This window comes from Urtica dioica, chromosome 8 (assembly GCF_054948205.1).
Source record: "Urtica dioica subsp. dioica isolate 48M chromosome 8, U.dioica_male_clone48M_v1_H2, whole genome shotgun sequence".
In the NCBI taxonomy this organism is placed as follows: domain Eukaryota; kingdom Viridiplantae; phylum Streptophyta; class Magnoliopsida; order Rosales; family Urticaceae; genus Urtica; species Urtica dioica.
Genome location: NC_142763.1, coordinates 30,135,618 through 30,158,038, shown reverse-complemented (window position 1 = coordinate 30,158,038; position 22,421 = coordinate 30,135,618). Strand labels below are relative to the sequence as shown.

Here is a 22,421-nt window from a genome sequence, read left to right as displayed (position 1 = left end):
TTATAACTGATCTTCCTTAATTAAATATTTATTTCAATTACTTAGAAAAAAAAAAAAAAAAAGACATGTTAAACAGTTGATCCACCATATCTTCACCCACGGAGCTACGCACACAAGGTCCATACCCAAGGGCGGAGCTAGCTAAGAGATTGGGGGAATAAGGTACATATTTCTCCCCCGACTTTTGAAAATTAATAGTAATACCTCAAATTTTTATATATTTTTTAATCTAAAATTATATGCTTTTCATTAAATATATTTTATTCTTTACCCACATAAAATTTAGAATTTTTTTTTAATCAAATTTTGACAGACTTCAAATTTTGGCTCTACAACTGTCAATACTGAACCTTTCTTCATCACCATATCTTGACTCTGCTCCAAAATTATAGGGACTTATTGGAGTAAAATATGTAGTGTCAAAAAATCACAGCTCAACGAGCAGTACTGCAGTAAAGTGTCAAAAAGTTAGTCGTTGGTCCAAAAGTCTAAGCTGATGTTCATATTTATTATACAATCGGTCATATTTTAATAACAAAACTCTATCTATGGTTCCTAGTTTAGTCTAGTGGCAATTTCACACAAATTTCTTAGTGAGGTCTAAACGCACCAGACCCAAAAATAAAAATAAAAGATAAACGCAAAACAAAACACATACCCAATGGAGGTTATGCAATTTTTCTAGGCCTCCAAACTAATGGTATACATAGTGGACGTAAGAAGAAAAAGAAGGCTTCAAAATAGCTAGAGCTGGGCATCCGAAACTGGTCTACTCTAGACTAGATGTATACAATGGCTCTGTATACTCGCTTGGTTAGTTGATGTTAAATCTGCAATGAACATTACCTTCACATGGCAAAAACCATGAACCTCGAGAAACATTAATAATGAAAGACTTATTCTTTGAACAATGAAATTAAGTTACTTCATATCCTAAAGGGAAGAAAAATGATAACGCTGCACTAGAACTAAGGGGCGGGGCTAAAAGCTACACAATGGAGCTGAAAACTCGTGTTGTATCATATGGCCAATCTAAAACTACCCTTATGTTCCTGAATAAGCAGTGGACATTTCCAAATATGGGCATTAATTTATTATCCAACATATGTTACACAGACATCTATAAGATCACAACTCAAAATTCTGTGACTAGATGGAAGGGGAGGTATTTTTCAAGGTTACACACCGTGGTGTTGATGATCACATGAATGTTTACAATTCCAACCCTGTCTCTCTCCTCTCTCTTTCTCTTCCTCATGTGTGGTTCTCACTGACGTGGTTTGGGACTTCCGACTGGCTGTCCAGAGGCATATACTGTGCCATTATAGCTCTGATTTCCGAGTCCATATACGACTGCAAAACCCAATGTTAACAAAGTCACCATCGATTTTGCTTCTAACACCTCCATTTTGATAACTAATTGCAATCTTAGTAGATTCAGATTGTTGATTAAGCACTCTAATACTGTTTATATCTCCATGCCCTTATTATTGTTTCTTCTCCAGTATCTAAAATAAATAAAATAAAAATTAAAAAACATTACCCTCAGTCTGTATTTGTACACAAGGTATGCTCCCCCAGCAGCCATGCCCAAGCCTATCAAAATGATCCAAATAGCAGTCCACGCAGATCGTGTCTCGCCAGAAGTTTTACCTGATAATCGCAGATATGAGATCAAAATAAATATAATACTGCACAGGTCCTCTCTCTCTCTCTCTCTCTCTCTCTCTCTCTCTCTCTCTCTCTCTCTCTCTCTCTCTATATATATATATATATATATATATATATATTATTTTTACAACCGTGGGTATCCGGGCATCGTCCGACTAATGCCCATGACGACCAGACAATTTAACCAGGAGACCATCCCAGTGGCCCCAAATTTTTTAAGTTTATGGGGGATTGTACCTGTGAGACCATGCAGGTATCCACACACACATACACATACATGTATACACACACACACACACACACACTTATATACGTGTATATGTATATATACGTGTATATATTATCTTACGGAGTCAAGATAGGGAAACTCACTTATACAGGTGTCGTGGTCCCTCATGTAGAGTAGATCCCCACCGCAAGTACACTCGTAGCTTCCCCAAGTATTTTTGCAGTTGCATGACGAGCACTGACACGCCTTTCTCTCTTTGCATTCATCAATATCTGCATCAAATTCGACAGCTCCATGTTACAGGGGGTAATTTCTCTATGACCCTTTTATTACCTTTTTTTTAAGGGTTTGAGATATAGCCCACCTTTAGTTAATTTCTTGTAAATAGCCAAGTAAACTTATTAACAGATTAATAAAAGACTTATTTAACACAGTCAAACATATATTTTAGGTAGTTAATAGGCTACCACATATGCAAGTTGGCTATTTACAAAGTATTTACCAAAGGTTGGCTAATTTACAATTCCTATAGTTTAGGTGGCTTATGTAGCCAATTTTTTGTTTTTTTAATATATCAAATTATGCAGTTATGCACATTCCGGAATATTTGGGCTTACCAGTACAAGTTTTGACACCGTCGCCTTTAAATCCAGGGGGACACGTGCATTTTACCTCCCCGTTGTCCTGTTGTGCAGATGAAGAAGAGAGTGAGGTAAACAGTCCCTTGGATGATATTTTATTTAAATTTTAGAATTAAAAAAAGACGAAAAGATCACATACAGTGCAAGCAGAATAAGCATGCCCATTCCGAGCCTCGTGCCAACACCCACCATTGTTTATCTTGCACCTCCCTGGTCCACTTGCTGAGAAATATAATCGAGCATCAATATATCTATCTTTCCATTACAAGTTCAAAAATGGCTAGTCATTTTTACTTTTACCTTCACATGTGGTATAACCATCGCCTTTAAACTGAACGCCATCCAGTAGGGGACATTCACATACCCTCCCTCGGAATGTATCCTGAATGAAATGATAAATAGTCATATGAAAGAAAAAGATTAACGAAAAGAAAATACCCACATGATATGACCAATATATATATATATATATATATAAAATGTACCTTGCAAGCGGTGATATTTGCTTCTTTATCTTTCCAGCAGCCACCATTGTTCTCCAAGCACTCATTTGTCTCCACATCTGCCAAAATTTATAATACCAAAAATATAAGGATTTTGGTTGATAACAAAAAAAGTCGTCGCGCGCATACAAAAAAATGGGCGAAAATAAATAGAGAAAGTTGGATGATAAATTTTTATCAAACATTTTTAGTTGAGACACCTACCACCACTTAAACAAACAGCTGGTTCAGTTGTTTCCTCAAAACCAGAACAGATGGCCTTCAAAACAGCACCTTTCTCCAACTTTCCTGCAAGAACGTACATACACATGCTCTATGAGACCAGATTCTCAACATAACAGAAACACTAAGACAATATGATCGCCGAATGTGAAGTTGCCAACCTCGGTATTGACGATTATTCACAACAAGAGTAGGCAATATGGTCACATCACCTCTTGTTCCTTTCCCAACCTACACAAAGAGCATATATAATTTTTAAATCTGGAGAGCACAGTATAATGAAAAAAGAAAGGTTCATTCGAAGTCGAAAAACTGAATAATACTTGGGCATCTTGCTCTTCTTTAAGAAGAGGATGTTCAGAGTCTGCATTAGGGTCTCCCATACATTTCTCTATGCTTCTAGCATCAAGCCCTGTGGACATCACAATTAAAAAAAAAATTAATAATCAATCAAGTGACACTTAAAAACTTATAGATAACGCTATGAAGGATCATGTACCAAGAGACTTGATGACACTATTAGCACAGTCCTTGTTGTACTTTTTCTCCTTCATGGGACATCTAATTTGGAAATCAGTGACATAGTCCCACCAGACCCAAGGCTTTTTCGTCTCATTGGCCACTTTGAAAACGCAAAGTTGCCTCAGGTTTTCGACGACCACGTCTTTTCCGTCGTAACCCGAGCTGAAATCCTGTTCGGGATCCGGGGCGCAGTATCTCCCGTGATTTATGCACTGAGACTTACACTGTTTGCTCAGCGTAAAAGCCTCAGGGCAATACCACGTTATGTAATGAGGAGTGAATAGGGTATAACCACCTTTCTCGAGGATCTGAGCCGCGCCCTTGAAATCCTTGACGAATTCCATCAGCATATCGCATTTGACCCCACATTCGTCGTTGCTGTTTGTCCACAGCTCGTACTCAACGCGGTCGTCTGGGTGTGGCACGGCTTCCCTCCAGTCAAGATTCACGTTGACCATATCCCCGGCACTGATTGACCTCTTTAGTATTTCTCCGAAACTCTTCTCAATGAGTGCCGACGGGATGGTTATATTCTCGATGTACTTGGCGCTTGAACCGTCCTCTCCTGGAGAGTCCATTGTTATAAGAGCTTCTTCCATGTCATCGGCGACAAGAACCGCAGATGCTCCGGCCTTCTGGGCGTTCCAAACCTTCAAGGCAAAGAAGCAATCTGGAGAGCAACAGAAAAATCGAAGAAACAGTTTAGTACACGGTCTCAAATTATTGTTATGCAAAGGACAATCTAAATCGACATTAAAGACAACAATAGCATTTTAAATAACTTTTCCAGAAGTAAAACTAAGTTAGATCATTTGGGTTATTCGAATTTAGAGCTAAAGGTATGTGAAGTTTGAAAGCGTCATCTGGGCATCTGAGGGCACATATAGGCATACTAGTTTAATGGATTAAATCATAACTTGGTACAACAGAAAATTTAAAATCTTGTCGGAAGTTTCGAAAGATATAGAATCAATCATAAAAACTCACAAACAGAAACTTCAACCGTAAGTGATATGCCTTTAACAATAAAATATATATATATATATATAACACACACACACACATACAGAAAACAGTGAAAAGGCAAAGGAGCTTAACAAATCCTAGCTGGAAAACATGCAAATTAATCCAGCCAACGCATCTGATATGTATCTACTAGGTGATAAAAATCTCAATGCCTAAAACGATATCAGAAGGTACTAGATTCAAATTTCCTTTTCCGTCTCATAGCTGCCAAATTAAACCATACTTAACTTGGTTAAACCCCACCAAAAAGAGCCCAGGAAATGAGTAGTAGAAAAGGAAATGGGATATGTAAAACGGGCAACTATAGTAACTCAAGAACTTGAAGTATGCTTCAAGTGTAGTTCCAACCTTTAACCGCACAGCAACGACAGAAAAAATGGAGTACCAAACCGTAAAATTAGATCAACACACCATAACTAAATAAATAAATACTAAGTTAACTACGACGAAAAAAAAAAAAAAAAAAAAAACCCCAAATCTCAAAGCACACAATCAGAAGCTATCGACAGCAATAAACACACTCAATGAAACGCTAACCAGACCCCGAAAGCAAACACTGAATCAAAACCAGCAATCCACGCGACGCAAACAAACCGACTCGAATCTCAACGAGAAAGAAAATAGAAATTGACCTCCGCGATCGAGCAAGACGAAAGTGGGAAGAGCTCCGGCGCGAGACTGGAAGGAGATCCCGGAATCGGAGAACTCCTTGCATCCCTTCTGATTGTCTTTAGGGTACACCACGTTCCCCGCCATACTCCCTCCGTACTGCGGGATTCCGAAGTTTCCGATCGCGCTGTCGTGAGGCCCTCTAATCTTGTCCGGTGACGTCACTCTCAGGTTGTTCTTCTCCACCACGAACCTCGCCTCCGTCGACGCCAGAACCGCCGCGACGACCACCAGCACCGCCGCGGAGGAGATCGACCACCCCCGAACTTCCATCGACGGAGCTCTCAGTGTTAGAGAGAGGTTGAGAAATGGTCTTCTCTGCAATTCGACTGAATCGGATTTCAGAGAAGAAGAGGATAAAGAAGAAAGAGGAAATTGATTGTTTCTCAGTGGAAGTAAACAATCTATCTATGAAGAGTTAAGACGAAGACGAAGACGAGAGATAGATTTATTCAATTTTTATTTATTAAATTTAGTCCAAGTACTTGAGAAATAAGTTAAAAGTTAAAACAAACCAGAGAAATGAAAATGGAAAGAAAAACAAAAATCATTTATCAAAAATTAAAAAATTAAAAAAAATCATATCTGAAAAATGGAAAATTATTATGGCAACAATATTGTTTTATATAATATAAAAATAGAAAATCCTTTCAATATCGACGTCGTATAAATTTACATACTTGTCCGGAGAATCGCTCTGTAGTAGTCCCTGTTGTGCAGTGGCAATATGGTAACTTGATGTAATCAACCGATTAGAATTTTAGAATACGGAACTCTTCATCAGGGCATCAACGTGTTTCGCGATTTATTATTTAATTCATCTTAATCTTGTCTTGTAGATTACTTAATTTAAGAGTCTGTTCACCCTCACTGTTATCTTATTTCTTGTTGGATGATATTTTATATTTAATCTCATTTTATATTTTTTTTTTCTTTCAGGTTAAGTCTATATGGCTCATTTATTGTCTCTATCGTTTTTCTTATGCCTTAATTAATACTTTCTTTTAAGACAGGCACATACTAAACTTATATATAATGCAATTTTCTTGACCGGACTAAGCATATCGAGATCGATCGTAACTTTATCAGTGAAAAAGATAGAACCAAAGACTATTGAAATGAAATATATTTCGACCCGACATCAAGTGGTAGATATTCTTACCAAGTCTCTCTTTAGAGCTAGTTTCTCCGAGTTGTGTAACAAGTTTGATTTCCTCATTATTTACAATCAAACTTGAGGGGGATTGTTGAAGTTCAACTCGTCTTCCCAGCTCAACTCCTCTCCACATTGTCGTTCCAGCCAATTAGTCCAAGATGTCGCGACCTCGGAATCACCGTTGTCGTTGTGACTATAATATCGAAAGTTGTGTATATTTATTATTATGTTTTTCCGATGTAGTTAGTTGAGAATGTTCTCATTTAATTACTCTCTTTTTTCTGTAACTCTATAAATACTTGTAGAATCATGTTGGAAAATCCATGGGAAACCATCAAACTTGAAGTCAGCTCGGGATACCAAAGATTCGAACTCAAACGGAAATTTGGTATCCACCTTATCCGCTGCATTGACTTCCACCTTAGGTGTCTCCCTATTCAACAATGACCAACTCGCAATACTCCAAAAACTCATCCAACAAGCTCAGCTTGGAGGAGAAAGCTCGGGAACACTTTTCCATCTAGGTAACTCTCCTCGATCTCTCCATGTAAGTTCAAAAAATTCATCAGCATGGATTGTCGACTCAGGGGCCTTGGACCACATGACTGGTAATCGAAATTTGTTCACCGAATATTCTATGTGTGATGGAAACATATCAGTCATCATTGCCAATGGATCCAAATCCAAAGTCGTTGGCATCGGATCTGTGCTCAATTTAGATTTTTTAAAGCTGGACTAGTTGTTTCCTCAATTACGCTGCAATTTACTGTATGTGCACAAACTTAACAAGGATTCTTGGTGTCGAGTTGTTTTTTATGAAAGTTCATATGTATTTCATGACCATGATTTGAGGAGATAGATTGGTAATGCCGAGCTGAGTGTCGAACTCTACATCCTCAAGCCCAATGCATCCAATGTGACCCACCTATGTCAAATAGCCCAATCTTCATCTCCACACAAAGAAATCATGCTGAACCACCTTAGATTAATGCATCCAAGTTTTATGCATCTCAAAAGAATGTTCCATTCTCTATTTCGCTAAACATACTTGTAGCTCGTATTACTCTAATTCATACAAACCATCTCGTCTGTTTGCTACAATATACAGTGATATATGGGGAACCTCAAAAATTCCGAACATTGTTGGAGCTTGGTGGTTTGTGCTCTTTGTTGACGACCGTATGAGACTAAGTTGGATATATATGATGAACCACAAGTCAAAATCAGCCGAGCTATTCAAATCCTTCAACAAAACCATTCAAACTCAGTTTGACACCTCCATTCAGATCGTTCATAATGAAAATGCCCGAGATTATTTCAACTCAGAGCTCGGTTCCTTTTTCAAACCCAAGGCGTAGTTCATTCAATCTCATGTGCTCATACTCCTAAAAAATGGGGCAGCTGAGTGAAAAAACCGACATCTTCGCGAGATTGTTCGAGCTATCATGTTCTCCTTAAATATTTCATCCCATTTCTAAGGAGAAGCAGTTCTCACATCCACCTACCTCATAATTTGAATGCCATATCGGGTCCTTAACTTTAGAATTTCAGCTAGTGTCCCCCTTGAAAAATAAATTCAAACATGACTCATTTCCAAACTCCTTCCAAAAGTGTTCGGTTGCTCCGCATTTATCCACACATACAATCAAGGAAAACTCGAGCGCCAATCAATGAAGTGTATCTTCCTTGATTACTCGGCAGCTTAAAAAAGATATAAGTGTTATGAACCCGTAACCAAAAAATTCATAGTATCTATGGATGTTACTTTCCACGAGCTAAGTCCTTATTTTCCCAGTTACGGTCATCAGGGGGAGAGCTATATGACTTGCCGAATTGGCTGATCATTAATCCGAACTTTAGTTCGATCTCAGCTCTGAGCTCCGACCTAGTTATCCAAACACTGATCCCGTTCCCAGCCTTCCAAAACCCTTCTAATCTCCTTATGAGCTCGGAACACTCAGACTCTAACTAAGATGTCCCTTATAGTTCAAACCTCACCCAGAGTCAAGCTTCAGCTTGCATCCATGAAGGCTCTCTATCTTGGACACCAAAAACAGCGAACGAGGTAATAGTGCTTCTCCTTCTGACTTACCTATTGCCTTAAGGAAACCTACTCGGTCATGTGGTCCATATAGGATCGAAGATTATGTGTACTACAGAAATCTCTCAGCGAGCTATCAAGCCTATGTGACGAGAACAAAGGAAGTCGTGCCCAACTTCATCAAAGAAGCTCTCCATATTCCAGCTTGATAAGTTGTAACTCATGCAAAAATCCAAACTCTCGAATAGAACGATATCTGGAGATCATTGAGCTGCCACCGGGAAAGCAAACTGTCGGATGCAAATGGTTGTTCACCATCAAACATAATCTGGATGGCATAGTGGAGAGGTTCAAAGCTCGTCTTGTCGCTAAAAGGCACACTCAGGCTTATGGCATTGATTATCAAGAAACATTCGCACCGATCCCAAAAATAAGCACCATCAGAGTCTTTATCTCTCTAGCTGCCAACTTAGATTGGCCTATGCTCCTGCTTGATGTGAAGAATGCTTTCTTGAATGGAGCACTAGAAGAAGAAGAAGTCTACATGCAAATTTCACCGGGCTTCGAAAAGCGATCAGAATGTCACTAAAGTCTGCAAACTCAAGAAGTCCTTATACGGATTGAAACAATCACCACTTGCTTGGTTTGGTAAGTTTACTCACGTCTCAAGCAATACAACTACTCGAAAATTAAAGCAGATCATACAATATTCTCAAAAGTCTCAGCCTAAGACAACCATTCCATCCTAAGAGTATATGTTGATGACATAGTCGTAACTGGAGACGATCTCAAGGAAAAAGCGAGATTAAAGCAGATCCTGTCATCTGGATTTGAAGTCAAGGATTTTGGAAACATGCAATATTTTCTCGGCATTGAGGTCACCTGGTCTGAGAAAGCCATCTTTATATCTCAGCAGAAATACACTATGGACCTTCTCAAAGAAACGAGCAGGCTCGATTGCAAGCCAGCCGACACTTTTATGAATCCAAACGTAAAGCTCGCAACTCGCTAAAATAAAGTCGCCACCGACAAAGAAAGATTCAAGCAACTCATGGGACAGCTCATCTATCTCACCCATACCAAACCTGACATCGAATTCTCAATGAGCATGGTCAGCAGAAGTCCACATGGAAGCCGTCATGAGAATTCTCAAATATCTCAAATTTGCCCAAAGAACAGTTCTATGATTCAAGAAAAGAAGTAGCCGAGGAATTAAAGTCTTCACAGACGTAGTCTGGGTAGGGTCTGTATCAGATCAAAAATCTACATCCGGCATGTGTACCTATATGTGGGATAATCTCGTCACCTGACAAAGCAAGAAACAAACCGTGGTTGCTTGAAATAGTGGAGAAGCCGAACTCAAGTCATTAGCAAATAGAGTGTGCGAAGGATTGTGGTTGAAGCAGATGTTGGACGACCTCAAGATCAAGCTCGAATGTCCTATTAAGTTTCCATGTGACAACCAAGCTACTCTAAGCATTGTAAAGAATCCAAAGCATCATGACCAGACTAAGCATATCGAGATCGATCGTCACTTTATCAGTGAAAAGGTAGAGCCAAAGACTATTGAAATGGAGTACATTCCGACCCGACATCAAGTGACATATATTCTTACCAAGTCTCTCCATCGAGCTAGTTTGTCCGAGCTGTGTAACAATCTTGATCTTCTACCATCAACCTTGAGGGGAAATGTTGAAGTTTAGCTCGTCTTCCCAGCTAAACTCATCTTCAACTCGTTTTCCCAGCCAATTAGTCCAGGCTAGCGTGACCTCAGAATTACCACTGTCATTGGGACTATAATATCGAAAGTTGTGTATATTTATTACTTTATTTTTTCCGATATAATTAGTTGTGAATGTTATCATTTAAGTCCTCTCATTCATAATAATAAGCTGAATAAATTTTCAGAATCTCTGTGATTCTACAATATTAATATTTTGATGATAGGTACTTGTCATTTTGGTGATGATAGTTCAGTTAAACACTTAACTCATTACGTATAAAACTCTAAATTGTCAATACTAGCTTCTTTTTTTTTTTTTTAATCAAGCCATTACTAGTTCTTTTTTTCTTAATCAAGCCATTACTAGTTAAATATAGCGTATTAATATGAGCTTATAACATATATATATGTATACATATTAACTTCAATATATAATTTACAAACGAAATCCATTTAATATTTAAATAAATTTCAAAGTGTGACAATAATGATTAATCGGTTAAACCTTTGATTATTGTAGACAATTAATGATTAACTGTTCAAAATTGTTAAAGATTTAACTGGTTAATCGTAGTTGTTTTAGAATAACTTAACTACTGAATTATTGGTTAACCACAATTAACCATAAAAATCAATTAAAATTAATTAGTTGGTTCATTTAACCAAAAAAAAAGTTAAATTATAAAGAATTAATGACATTTTTGGCCCCTCGTCTTTGACCTCTTTAACACCTTGGTCCCTGATTAAAAAAACTTACAGTCTTGGCCCATTATGATCAGCCAATTTTCATATTTGGTACTTCTGTTAATTTTTCTGTCAAAATTGACGGATACTCATCACGTGCAAGTCACGTGTGCGAATTATGGAGGGTAAGACATTTCAATATTGACTTTTTTTTATTTTTTTTTCAAGTTTGATTGAATTAATTTGGGAAATTATTAATTTGGAATTTTGAATATCCAATAAATTAATCCAATATTTTCATTTATGTTCATACTCTCTCTCTCTCTCTCTCTCTCTCTCTCTCTCTCTCTCTCTCTCTCTCTCTCTCTCTTCGGGCGTCCTTGGCGAGGGATTCCTGTAGATCGATGCCCAGAGCAGATCTCGCCGGCGACATTAGATTTGGAAGGAGATCACGAGCTCTGTGGCGCGCGACGCCTCCAGATGAGGGCTCTGCCAGACCCGCCGTCCTCCTGTCCCCATCACGCGGCTCCAAGAAGCGAGGAGGCCTCAACCGACCTCCTCTACGCGAGCTGAGGAAAGACGATCTCGGGCTGGGAGAGAGCAAGTCTTCGCCGTACAAGTCTTCGTCGTCTCTCCTCAGTTGGTACGCGCGACGATGGCGGGTTGAGATCGAAGGCCGAGACCAGGTCGATCTCGAGGTGAGGGAGGTCTGTGTCGAGGCCTCCACGACGCCCTCTGCGTGGTGCGATGCCTGGTCAGCAAGCGGTTCCTATTCGCCGGAGGCGAGGCCCCCGAGAACGTTGGCCGAGAACGCTGGGCTCAACCCCATTGCCATTGTCACGGAGCTCAGGAACAGGTAGATCGATAACGAGAGAGAGTGGTTTGGAAGAGCATCTAAGCAATCTTCTGAAATCTCATATGGGTTTGTCTTGAATTGTGATTTTGTGTTAATTAGCCCTAGATCGCCACAATTGATGGTCAAGGTTGAGAGCGAAGCCCTAGAAATCCCCAAAAGCTGGTCCTTCTTCTTCTTCTCACTGGTGGCGTAGAGCTCCAACCAGCTCGGCGGTGGTGAAAGAGTTGAGAGTGTGCTCGTCGACGATGAACACGAACTTGTCGTTCCACTTCGGGTTGGTGGATTTGGAGACGCAAGACCTGAACTTCTGGTTAGTGTTTATCGAAACGACGGTGTAGATGTTGACATCCCCGGCGGCGATTCCCTTTGGTGGGTTGAGATCGAAGGCCGAGATCAGGTCGATCTCGAGGCGAGGGAGGTCTGTGTCGAGACATGGGTCCGAAGCTGGCGGCGAGAACTGCTCTGATCGGAAGGCAGTGCTCTGTTTTCCAATTCACGATTGTGTACATTCTCTATTTGCAGAAGCTGAGAAAAGCAGTATAGATGGAGTACTCGACAGGAAGAGATTTTCTATTCTGTAATTTGTGTGTCCCTTGATGCTCTCTCTCTCTCTCTTTCCCGGTGTCTTTTTCTCGGCGGTGGTCCTTGGTGGCTCGCGGCGGCCGTTTTCCCTCAGCCACGGCGTGCGCTCGAGATGGGTTTCGGGTCTCGGTGACGCGCGTTCTGATACCGATGACGCTGAGGATCGACGACCCTGCCGAGGCGGCGAAGAGCTCGATTTGGGCCACGCTCGGGATTAGGAACGCAAATCCCGCGGCCATGTCGACGGAGAAGCAACGCGAGAGAGAGAAGAAGAAAGAAGAAGATATTTTTCTTTTTCTTAACTATTATTTTGTATTTATTTTTTTTAATTGTAATATGATTTATTTTTTTAATTTATTATTAAATTACGATTTTGTCCTCATTTAAAAAGCACGTGATAAGCACATGATCCATTTTTCATCTGTTTTGACGGTTTTTTTAACAGAAGGACTGAAAGTGAAAAAGTGACTATCATAATGGGCCAAGACTGTAAGTTTTTTTAATCAGGGACCAAGGTGTTAAAGAGGTCAAAGACGAGGGGCCAAAAATGTCATTAATTCAAATATAAATTAATTAATCGGATAATCTATGATATCCACTTTTATGTACGACTTGTGGATTGAATGATCAATCGCCATGTAGAAATGGTCACAAATCATAATCGTTTACTAACATTTATTCATCAAAATGTCATGTATCAGCATCTCAATCAATGATTTCCGAGTCTAACCCTCAGACCAAGCTTTCTTACCGTCGACTTTAATATAATTATATATATATATATATATATATATATATATATATATATCCTCTCTTTGAATATTTATGCATTGACTTTTTAATCATTTTTTCTCCAAGCATGAGTTGCTATTCTTCTCACACACAAAATGTTCGAAATTCTAAGAAATAGGATTTTATGCCTAACCAAAGACCAAAACATCGACCCTCAAAACCGATGACAAGTTGGTCTAGGGTTGAAAGCATGTTGTGATAAACAGAATATATATCATGCTAAAAATCGAACAATTTATTGACTCTTTAACAAAAAATCTTCAAAATTAAGTGAATGAACTAAATTGACCGAAGACCACCGATTGTGAAAAAAATGCTCGAGTTTGAAAAATGAATTTGTCTATTGAAAAAAAAGGGTTATTTTTATTGGCTAGCCGATCTTCAATAAATAATATAGATTTTCTTTATTTATTATTTTTTTCATTCATACATTTTATATACTTAATTGCATGAAACATATAAATTCATATTACAAAGAAATTTGTCAAGATCAAATAATGGAAATAAATCGTTATTTCGAAGGGATTGAATTCATGTCCTCACGTAAGAATAGACTTCACAGACAAGAAGTAGTGCCACGTAAGTTAAATGTTAGGGGGGTGATTTTCCTTATTTATTAATATTGAAGAAGCTTCGTTAGAAACTTATTGCACTACCTCTAAAATATATATATCTAAAATAGTACCGCAAGTTTTAGGTGAAAAAAAAAAAAAAAAATTGTTACTAGCATGGCATTACGAAAACGCCAAGATTAAAATGTGATTTTCCCTTTAGGAAATAACTTATTATCATAGGAAACTTTTTGTGCTCCTTTTTGAAATTTTTCTAGCTAATAATAACTAGTAGCGTATATAGTCTGGTAGCCAATAAAGTTCAAAGATGACGTGGTTTGTCCAATGATAGCTGGGCAGCTGGATTCTGTAACCTTTCTTAAATGTCACCTGCCTCACATTTATTATATATTTTTTAATTCAAACCTCACATTTATTATATATATAAATTAGATTTTAATCTTCTATCCAGTGATTTTTTGTTGGGATGAAAGTTTATGCAATAACTACCTTGATTAAAGAGAAACTCTACTATTTGCTTTGATTCGTACCAAACTCTACTACACGTGCATCTAATGAGAGAACACTCCAAAAAAGTTGGTAGGAAAAGAAAAGTATATTAATTCTAATTTTAATTTTAGTTACTATCAAAGTTTCATCCATGACTTTAGCAAAGAAAAAATATATATTTTTGTTTTTATCCTTGGGCATTAGAATTATATTGTACCGTTAATACATACTGGAAAAAAATTGTTTATGATAAGTTTTTTTTCTTTGCAAACTGGATGCAATGCAAGTATAAGAAAAATGTTAAAGCTCAAATTTGGTCAATCTTTTACCTTTATTATTATGTTGGGAAAACGAAAATGAATAAATATGCTGTGTTCAGAAAAAAAAAATATATAACAAGTAAATTTCGTATTGTCTCAGCTTTCTCTCTAGAGAGCTTGTCTGAGTGTGTGGCCGGTTGTCTTCCTCTACCCTGAGTATGGATGACTTGTGCGACAAATGGTCGGAGATGGGCATCGAAGAGGATGAGGACGGAGAGGTTTTGGTTTTTGAAGATGAAGATCTTGAGAGCGCGGTGGTGGACCTGTCCAACTGCCTCTTGGGGAGGCTGCTCCGAAGTAAAGGCTACAACTGCGGAGCACTCAAGACCGTCATGGCCAAAATCTGGAGAACGAACGGGACACTCGAGATCAGCGATCACGGGAAATGTGTTCTATGTTTCAGGTTTGAGAAGCCGGCTGACAAGAATCGGGTGTGGGACTTGGGGCCGTGGACGTTCGACAAGGCCCTTCTGGTCTTGAGTGATCCCGAGACCGAGAAGAACGACGGGGATGAATTCCGGTTCGTTGAGTTCTGGGTCCAACTCCATGGAATCCCCGCCAAGTACAGGTCGGCGAGAATGGGTGAGCTTATCGGAGGGAAAATTGGCAGGGTCTCAAAAGTCGATAAAACCAGGGAAGGTCGGGTATGCGGCGATTTTATCCGCGCCCGGGTCGCCATCGACATTGGGAAGCCGTTGATGAGGGGAGTGTTTATCAAATTGGGAGCCGATGAAGGGAAGACTTGGACTGCTTTCCGATATGAGAAGCTCGGCGACTTCTGCTTCGGTTGTGGCCGACTCGGTCACGGTGAACCGGAATGCCAAGATAGAATCAAGAACAACAACAAGGGAGATAAGGCCCTGTACGGGAGCTGGCTGCGAGGAGATCAACCTAACAAAACCAACCTGGACACCTGGACCTTCAAAGGCGTCACATCTCGGCGTGCGAAGGGTTGGGCCGGCCCGGACTCGGACTCCGGAGAGGCGCGTCGGAGAACCCACCGGCCACCAGGACTGCTTCAAAGGGAGCCAGCCGGGATCTGGGTGCGACTGAGCCGGCTAGGGTGGAGAGCGTCTCGGCGATGGAGATGGATGCGACTGAGCCGGCTAGGGCTTCGAGCAAGGCGACCGGATCTGGGCCTGCTACCCCGACGAACTGTGGCGCTGCGACCGGATCTGGGCCTGCTACCCCGACGAACTGTGGCGCTTCGAAGGAGGGTGGGGCGACGACGGCCGAGGCTGCTGAGGGTACTCCTGGGCCCGGGTCGACCCCGACTAGATCTAAGAAGAGGGGATCTGGTTCCCCGTCTGCCAGAGCCGGTCCGTCGCCTGGTGGTTCTCCACCGCCGGGCCCGACGAAGAAGAAGGTCGAGGCGCGTCGTCTCCACGCCCGGAACAAGGGCATCTCTTTGGGTTCCGGGATTCTTTGCCCGAAAGAGGCAAACAATACCTGCCCTAAACAAAAAGAGGAGGGTTTTGAGGAGGGTTTGGGGAAATCTGAAGCCAACGTCTCTTTGGAGGCTTTGGAGCAGGTGAGGCACTCTAGAAAAAAAGGAAAAGCTGATAACTCTGAAGACAATACGTTCTTTGGAGAAGGAGCCGGTGAGATGGAGGTTATTCAAGTGGACTCTGCAGGCACTGCGCCAAAACTGGGGCCCACGCACCCCTATGAGGTTGTTGACTCTGGGGGGGCTTCGAAAATCCTTATGGGCCGAGAGAAGATAAGCCCAATTTGAATAGGATTGCTGACTTGGGAAATGGCTTCACTTTTGGGCCAGCCCTTGTGATCCCGTGTGCTCTCCCTGGGCCCCAAATCATCCCGGATTTTGGCTCTGGTGGGCCCACTCCTCATTCGGTCCAGGGTCCATTGGGGCGGGCTACCACTAAGGCTGCTAGTGGGTCCTCGAAGACACGTCCCCCTGGATCCAAACCAGGCAAGATGAGCGGTACTATAGTGGCCGGAAAATTGGCGGTGACGAGCCTTGCGGTGACGGGAGAGAGCGAAGGCGGACCTGGTAAAAGGAAATCGAACGAGGGGATGAGGATTGGCAACGTCAAGAAAATGGCGCGCATGTTCGAAGCAGGTGGCGGAGAGATCAGCAAGGGGATTCTCCTCTCAGGGACCAGGTCGGGGCTCTCCTCCACTACCCAGATGAGCCAGGTTAGCTCCTCTTGCCCTAACACTCATGATCTAGGAGATAGAGACTTACTTTCTGCTACACATGACCTAGGATCGACAGACTTATTTTCTATTACTCGCACTTTGGAAGTTTCTAGTTCACTAGATTTGACCTTAGTTGGTTCTAATGAGAGAGCGGCGCCCCTCGAGAGTGAGGGCTGCCGAACGCGATGATAGGCGTTATTTGGAACGTCCAGGGGTTAGGTAACCCCGGGACGAGGTCAGCCCTCCTTGCTCACGTTCGTGATCATAGTCCTGATTTTATCTTTCTATCGGAGACTAGACTACGGCGAGAGGGGGCTGAAAGAGTGAGAGTGTTGCTGGGTTTTGATGGTTGTATTACGGTAGACTGTCTTGGTAGGAGTGGAGGCTTGATGTTACTTTGGAAAGAGCCTGTAAGATTCCTACTCGGGACGTTTTCGAGATATCACATTGAGGGAGATTTGGTTAACGAGTTTGGCGAGAGTTGGAGATTTGCGGGGATCTACGGAGATCCGGTGAGTGCCCAGAGGAGACATACTTGGGAGCTTCTTCGTCGCCTCCGGAGCTCTTTCTCGGGCCCTTGGTTAGTTGGGGGCGATATGAACGAAGTTGCCTCCAACTCGGAGATTAGAGGAGGCAGAAACAGAGGCCCCGGCCAGTTATCTGCTTTCAGAGAGATGATTTCGGACTGCGACATCCATGACTTGGGTTTTGAGGGAGACCCCTTCACCTGGCGCAGAGGAAATTTAGAGGAGCGCCTGGATAGATGCCTTGCGAGTCACGAGTGGAGCGATCTTTTCCCTGCGGCCACTGTGCGACACCTGAGGTTCTGGAGTTCGGACCATAGACCTCTCCTTCTGCTCACAGCGGGTTTCAGAGATCGCCGGCGGAACAGGAGACCGAGGCGTTTCTTCTTTGAGGAATCTTGGATTGGTGAGCCTGAGTGTGACGAGCGGATCCGTAGAGCTTGAGGGTCAAGCCAGAGCGGCGATCAGAGTCCGAGCTTAGCTGATGCGATCTGTCAGTGCAGACAGAGCCTCTCCCGCTGGGGCGGTGAAAGGAACAGAGAGAGCAGAGACAGGATTGAGAAGCATAAGAAGATCGTTGAGCTTGCGGGACGATCGGGCCCGGACTTCTGTATGGAGTCCTTCAGACGGGAAGAGAGACAGCTTGACGCCTTAGTTCAGAAGGAGGAGCTGTACTGGAGACAGAGGAGCAGAATGTCCTGGATGCGGTGCGGGGATAAGAACACGAAGCTTTTTCACCGCAAGGCTTCGGCTAGGAAGAAGAAGAATGCTATCAGAGGTCTGGAGGACGATCTCGGGGATTGGCACAGTGGAGACATTGAGATAGAGAGGATCGTCTCTGGTTACTTTGGTGACATTTTCTCCTCAGCGAGGCCTTCCTCGCAGAGAATCGAGTTAGTTTCAGCTGGCGTACAGCCTAGGATCTCGGAGGCTTTGAACGCCGAGTTGGAGCGCCCTTTTGAGCCAGGGGAGGTGAAAAAGGCGTTTTTTTCGATGGATGCTATTAAGGCCCCGGGTAGTGACGGTTTTCCCGTGATTTTCTACCAGAGATACTGGGACGTAGTAGGCGAGTCGGTCCTGAAGACCTGCCTTGGGATTATTAACGACGGGGACGAGGTGGCCACTATTAATGATACGGTGGTCACCCTTATTCCCAAAGTAGAGGACCCGAGACGGGTCAGTGATTTCAGACCGATTAGCCTGTGTAATGTGATCTATAAGATAGTGGCCGAGTGCTTGGTCAACCGTCTTAGGACTACTATGCACGATGCTATTTCTGAGTCCCAGAGCACTTTTGTTGGTGGTAGACTGATCTTCGATAATGTCATGGTTGGTTTCGAGGCTCTTCACACGATGAAGCGGAAACGCTTCGGAAATGGAAAGTGTGCGTCTCTCAAGCTCGATATGGCGAAGGCTTTCGACAGGGTAGAGTGGGCCTACCTGGAGTAGATGATGCTGAGACTGGGATACAGCACGCGGTGGGTGCACCTTATCATGAGATGCGTTACATCGGTCAGATTTGCTTTCAACATCAACGGCTCCATCCGTGGCAGTGTGACTCCCTTCAGAGGCCTCCGTCAGGGGGACCCTCTCTCTCCTTTCCTTTTCCTCTTCTGCTCTGAGGGTCTCTCGAGCCTCTTTCGAGCGAGTGAGGATTCTAGAGCGATTTCTGGAGTCCGGTTCCGAGATCTTCATGTGTCTCACCTTCTCTTCGCGGATGATAGCTTGGTTTTTTGCCGAGCGACTCCTGACGAGTGTGAGAGGGTTACTGACATTTTACGGACTTATTCTGAGGCCTCGGGCCAGATGGTGAACTTTCAAAAGTCCGATGTTTGTTTCGGTACGGAGGTCAGCGATGAGGAGGGTGAGGTTCTGGCTCAGATCCTAGGTGTCAGGAAGACGGACTGCCATAAGCGATACCTGGGTCTCCCCGCGTTCACTGGTCGGAGGAAGGCGGAGCTTTTTGGATTTGTGAGAGACCGCGGTTGGGCTAAGATTAAGGGTTGGAACGGCCTCTCTCTCTCGCAGGCTGGCAGAGAGGTCCTCATTAAATCCGTCCTTCAATCGATCCCCAGTTACGTGGCCTCGTGCCACAAGATCCCGCTGCGTTTGATTAGAGACATCCACTCGGCGATAGCCAGATTCTGGTGGGGGGGGGGGTGGAACGGCGACGAAGAAGATCCACTGGTGCAAGTGGGAGGACCTCACGCGACACAAGTCAGAGGGCGGGATGGGCTTCAGAGATCTGGAGAAGTCAAACCAGGCCATTTTGGCTAAGAGCGTCTGGAGGCTTCTAAGGAGACCGGATAGTCTGGTTGGACGAGTCTATAGACAGAGCTCTTCCCCGATGGTGATATTATGACGGCTCTCCCTGGCTCGTGTAGCTCCTCCATATGGCGCAGTCTTCTTTGGGGTCGTGAGATCATTCAGTCCGGTTCGAGATGGCGGATCGGGGACGGGGAGTCAGTGTTGGTCATGGGCGACAGTTGGGTTCCAAGGGACAGACCGGCCACCTGGATTGACCCCCCTTGGATTCCCCCCGATATGCGGGTAGCTGAGCTTATGAGAACCGACGGTAGCTGGGACGTTGATCTTATCACAGCGATGTTCGGTGATGATGACGCTGCGGCGATCCTGAGCATTCCGTGTGGGGGTGAGGGCTCTCCTGACGTGCGACGTTGGCATTACACTGAGAACGGAGAGTACTCCGTCAAGAGTGGCTTCCGTGTGGCGATGGAGAGAGCCAGTACTCCGGCCGCCAGCTCTTCAGACCTGACGGTGATGGAGAAGTGGTGGACGAAGTTCTGGCAGCTTAGAGTCCCTCCTAAGGTGAAACTCTTCTGTTGGCGAGTCTGTTTAGGCCAGATCCCGGCCAGAGCAGTCTTAGCTAAGAAGAGAATCACCTCTGACGACAGCTGCCCTGTCTGTCAGGAGGCGAGAGAGACTATTTTCCACACTTTTTGGGGTTGCAGGTGGAGCAGGAGAGTCTGGAAAGAGGTGGGCTTCGGCCACATTCTTCCGCCTTTCAGAGACGGCGATGCTTTCGACGCTATCCTCAGAGCGACGGAGACCCTTGAGGTTCGTTTCCATGAGCTTTTCATTACCATTATTTGGGAACTTTGGAACCACAGGAACAATGTCTTGGCCGGGAGATCAGCTTGGAGCCAGCCTCAGCTAGTCCAGTGGACGGTGAGCTTCCTCGAGGAGTACAGAGCGGCTACGGTTGGGGAGACTCCGACTCCGACGAGCACGAGGGTGACTATGACCCCCAGATGGACCCCCCTAGTGACGGGACCCTCTCGATTAACGTCGACGCGGCACTCGCTCGCGACCGTGGAGGCTTCGGTGTCGGTTGTATTGCCCGAAACCACACCGGAGAGGTGATCGCCTCGCAGACGCTTTTCCTGGCTAGGGGGTTCTCCCCCCAGCTTGCGGAAGCGTATGCAGTCCTCCAGGGCATAGAACTAGTTCGCAGCGTCGGTGGCAGGAGAGCGGAGATCCAGTCTGACTGCTTGGGGGTGGTGAGAATGATCGATGAGGGCGTGACGCCTGCGACAGAGCTTGGGACGATCCTGCACCGCATCTTCAGAGAGGTGATGGAGCTGGAGGTTTTTCGCATTTTGCATATCTCTCGTCTTTGCAACGTTGCTGCGCATAATCTAGCGCGCTACGCGGTTAACCATCACTCGTCCTCGACCTGGCTGGGTTTAGTCCCGCCTTGTTCGGAAGAGGCCATTAGGGCCGATGATCGCGAGTTGAGGTCCCGCGCGGCCTCCTAGGGCCCTGTTTTGTTTGAGTTTATTTCTGTTTTCTTTACCGCTTGGTTCTGTTTCACTCTTATCTTTGTAACCACGGTATTCCTCCGCCATACGTGAGGGCTTTTATGATATTCCGTGGCTCCGACCACGTTTCCTCAAAAAAAAAAGAAAAAAAAAATATATATATATATATATATATAGTGATTATTTTTGATATTTTTTGTCCGAATAAAATATAGCAAAAATTAAGAAATTTCACATGGGACGAGTAACGAGGTAGTCAGTTTATGTATATAGAAAGGCTTTGAAATTCAGAAACTCCAGTCATGCTAAAAAATTAAAATAGTAGAAGAAATCATCAGTATCGTAGATTCATCCAAAAAAAAAAAAAAAATTTAAAAGATTATTATGTAGTGACGTTGCTAATCTTTTGAGGCGGAATCAAAATATTCTTGTCAGATCATATCTTTATTTAAGAATTTAATCACTAAATATTTAAGTCAGATGAAACACGAGCAAGTAGGACTAGTTGAAGTAAATTCATAAAATAATTGTGTTCATGTGTCCCAAATCCAAAGAGAAACCCAATACACCTTGATCCTCATAAGCCTCAAAACGTTTCAGAAATCAGAACCACTAATCACTAAATCAGAACCACTAACCACCTATCTTAAATAATGGTCACCTTCTACGGGAAAATTGTAGAAATTGCGTTTCAAGAAAGCAATTGCAGAGTAAAAGTGTTCGGGGATATACAAAAGCAAAGAGAAACATCTAATTTATAAGAAATTCACAAGACACAATCTATTTATTCGAAGACACAATCTCAAACACCATAAGAATCTGAGTTTGACCAACACATGAACAACAAAAACTCATAATTATACAAGGTAAAGAGCCAAAAAAATGATATCCCCGCGCTTAAAAAAATGATTAAAGTAGTTCTCATTCATCATCATCAGCCATTCTTGCTATAGTTACACACAAAATTTAATGCAAATAAGTAAAATATTTATGCTGGTGAAAATGAAATCTCCATTTGTTATAACTACTTTTTTTTATACATCCACATATATATATTGCCAACATACACTTTAATTTTCGTTCTAAAAAAATGCTTCAGCTCTAGAGAAACAAGGAAAACACTTCACCTTATAAAACCTAACGACAGCATAATCAAGGAGAATGGACCATATTTCTTCAGAAAAAAAGTTTTCTCTATCTAATATTTTTAATTTTCATATAGTTTCCGTTTTTGTGTATTTGTTGGCAAACAAG

The 22,421-nt window shown here is 42.7% G+C and overlaps 1 protein-coding gene across 1 annotated transcript; it reads right to left on the bottom strand.

The window, feature by feature from the left end:
- Positions 1-814: 814 nt before the first annotated feature.
- On the bottom strand, positions 815-5,945 carry LOC149389089 (vacuolar-sorting receptor 1-like). The gene is made up of 12 exons (XM_089621963.1): positions 5,447-5,945; positions 3,766-4,458; positions 3,590-3,678; positions 3,428-3,497; positions 3,249-3,332; positions 3,027-3,103; positions 2,842-2,923; positions 2,681-2,763; positions 2,518-2,584; positions 2,044-2,172; positions 1,544-1,653; positions 815-1,353 (listed from the first exon to the last, which is right to left on the bottom strand). Exons 1-12 carry the CDS (start codon positions 5,754-5,756, stop codon positions 1,255-1,257), a joined length of 1,893 nt encoding a protein of 630 aa, XP_089478089.1. The 5' UTR covers positions 5,757-5,945; the 3' UTR covers positions 815-1,254.
- Between the last annotated feature and the right edge of the window lie 16,476 nt (positions 5,946-22,421).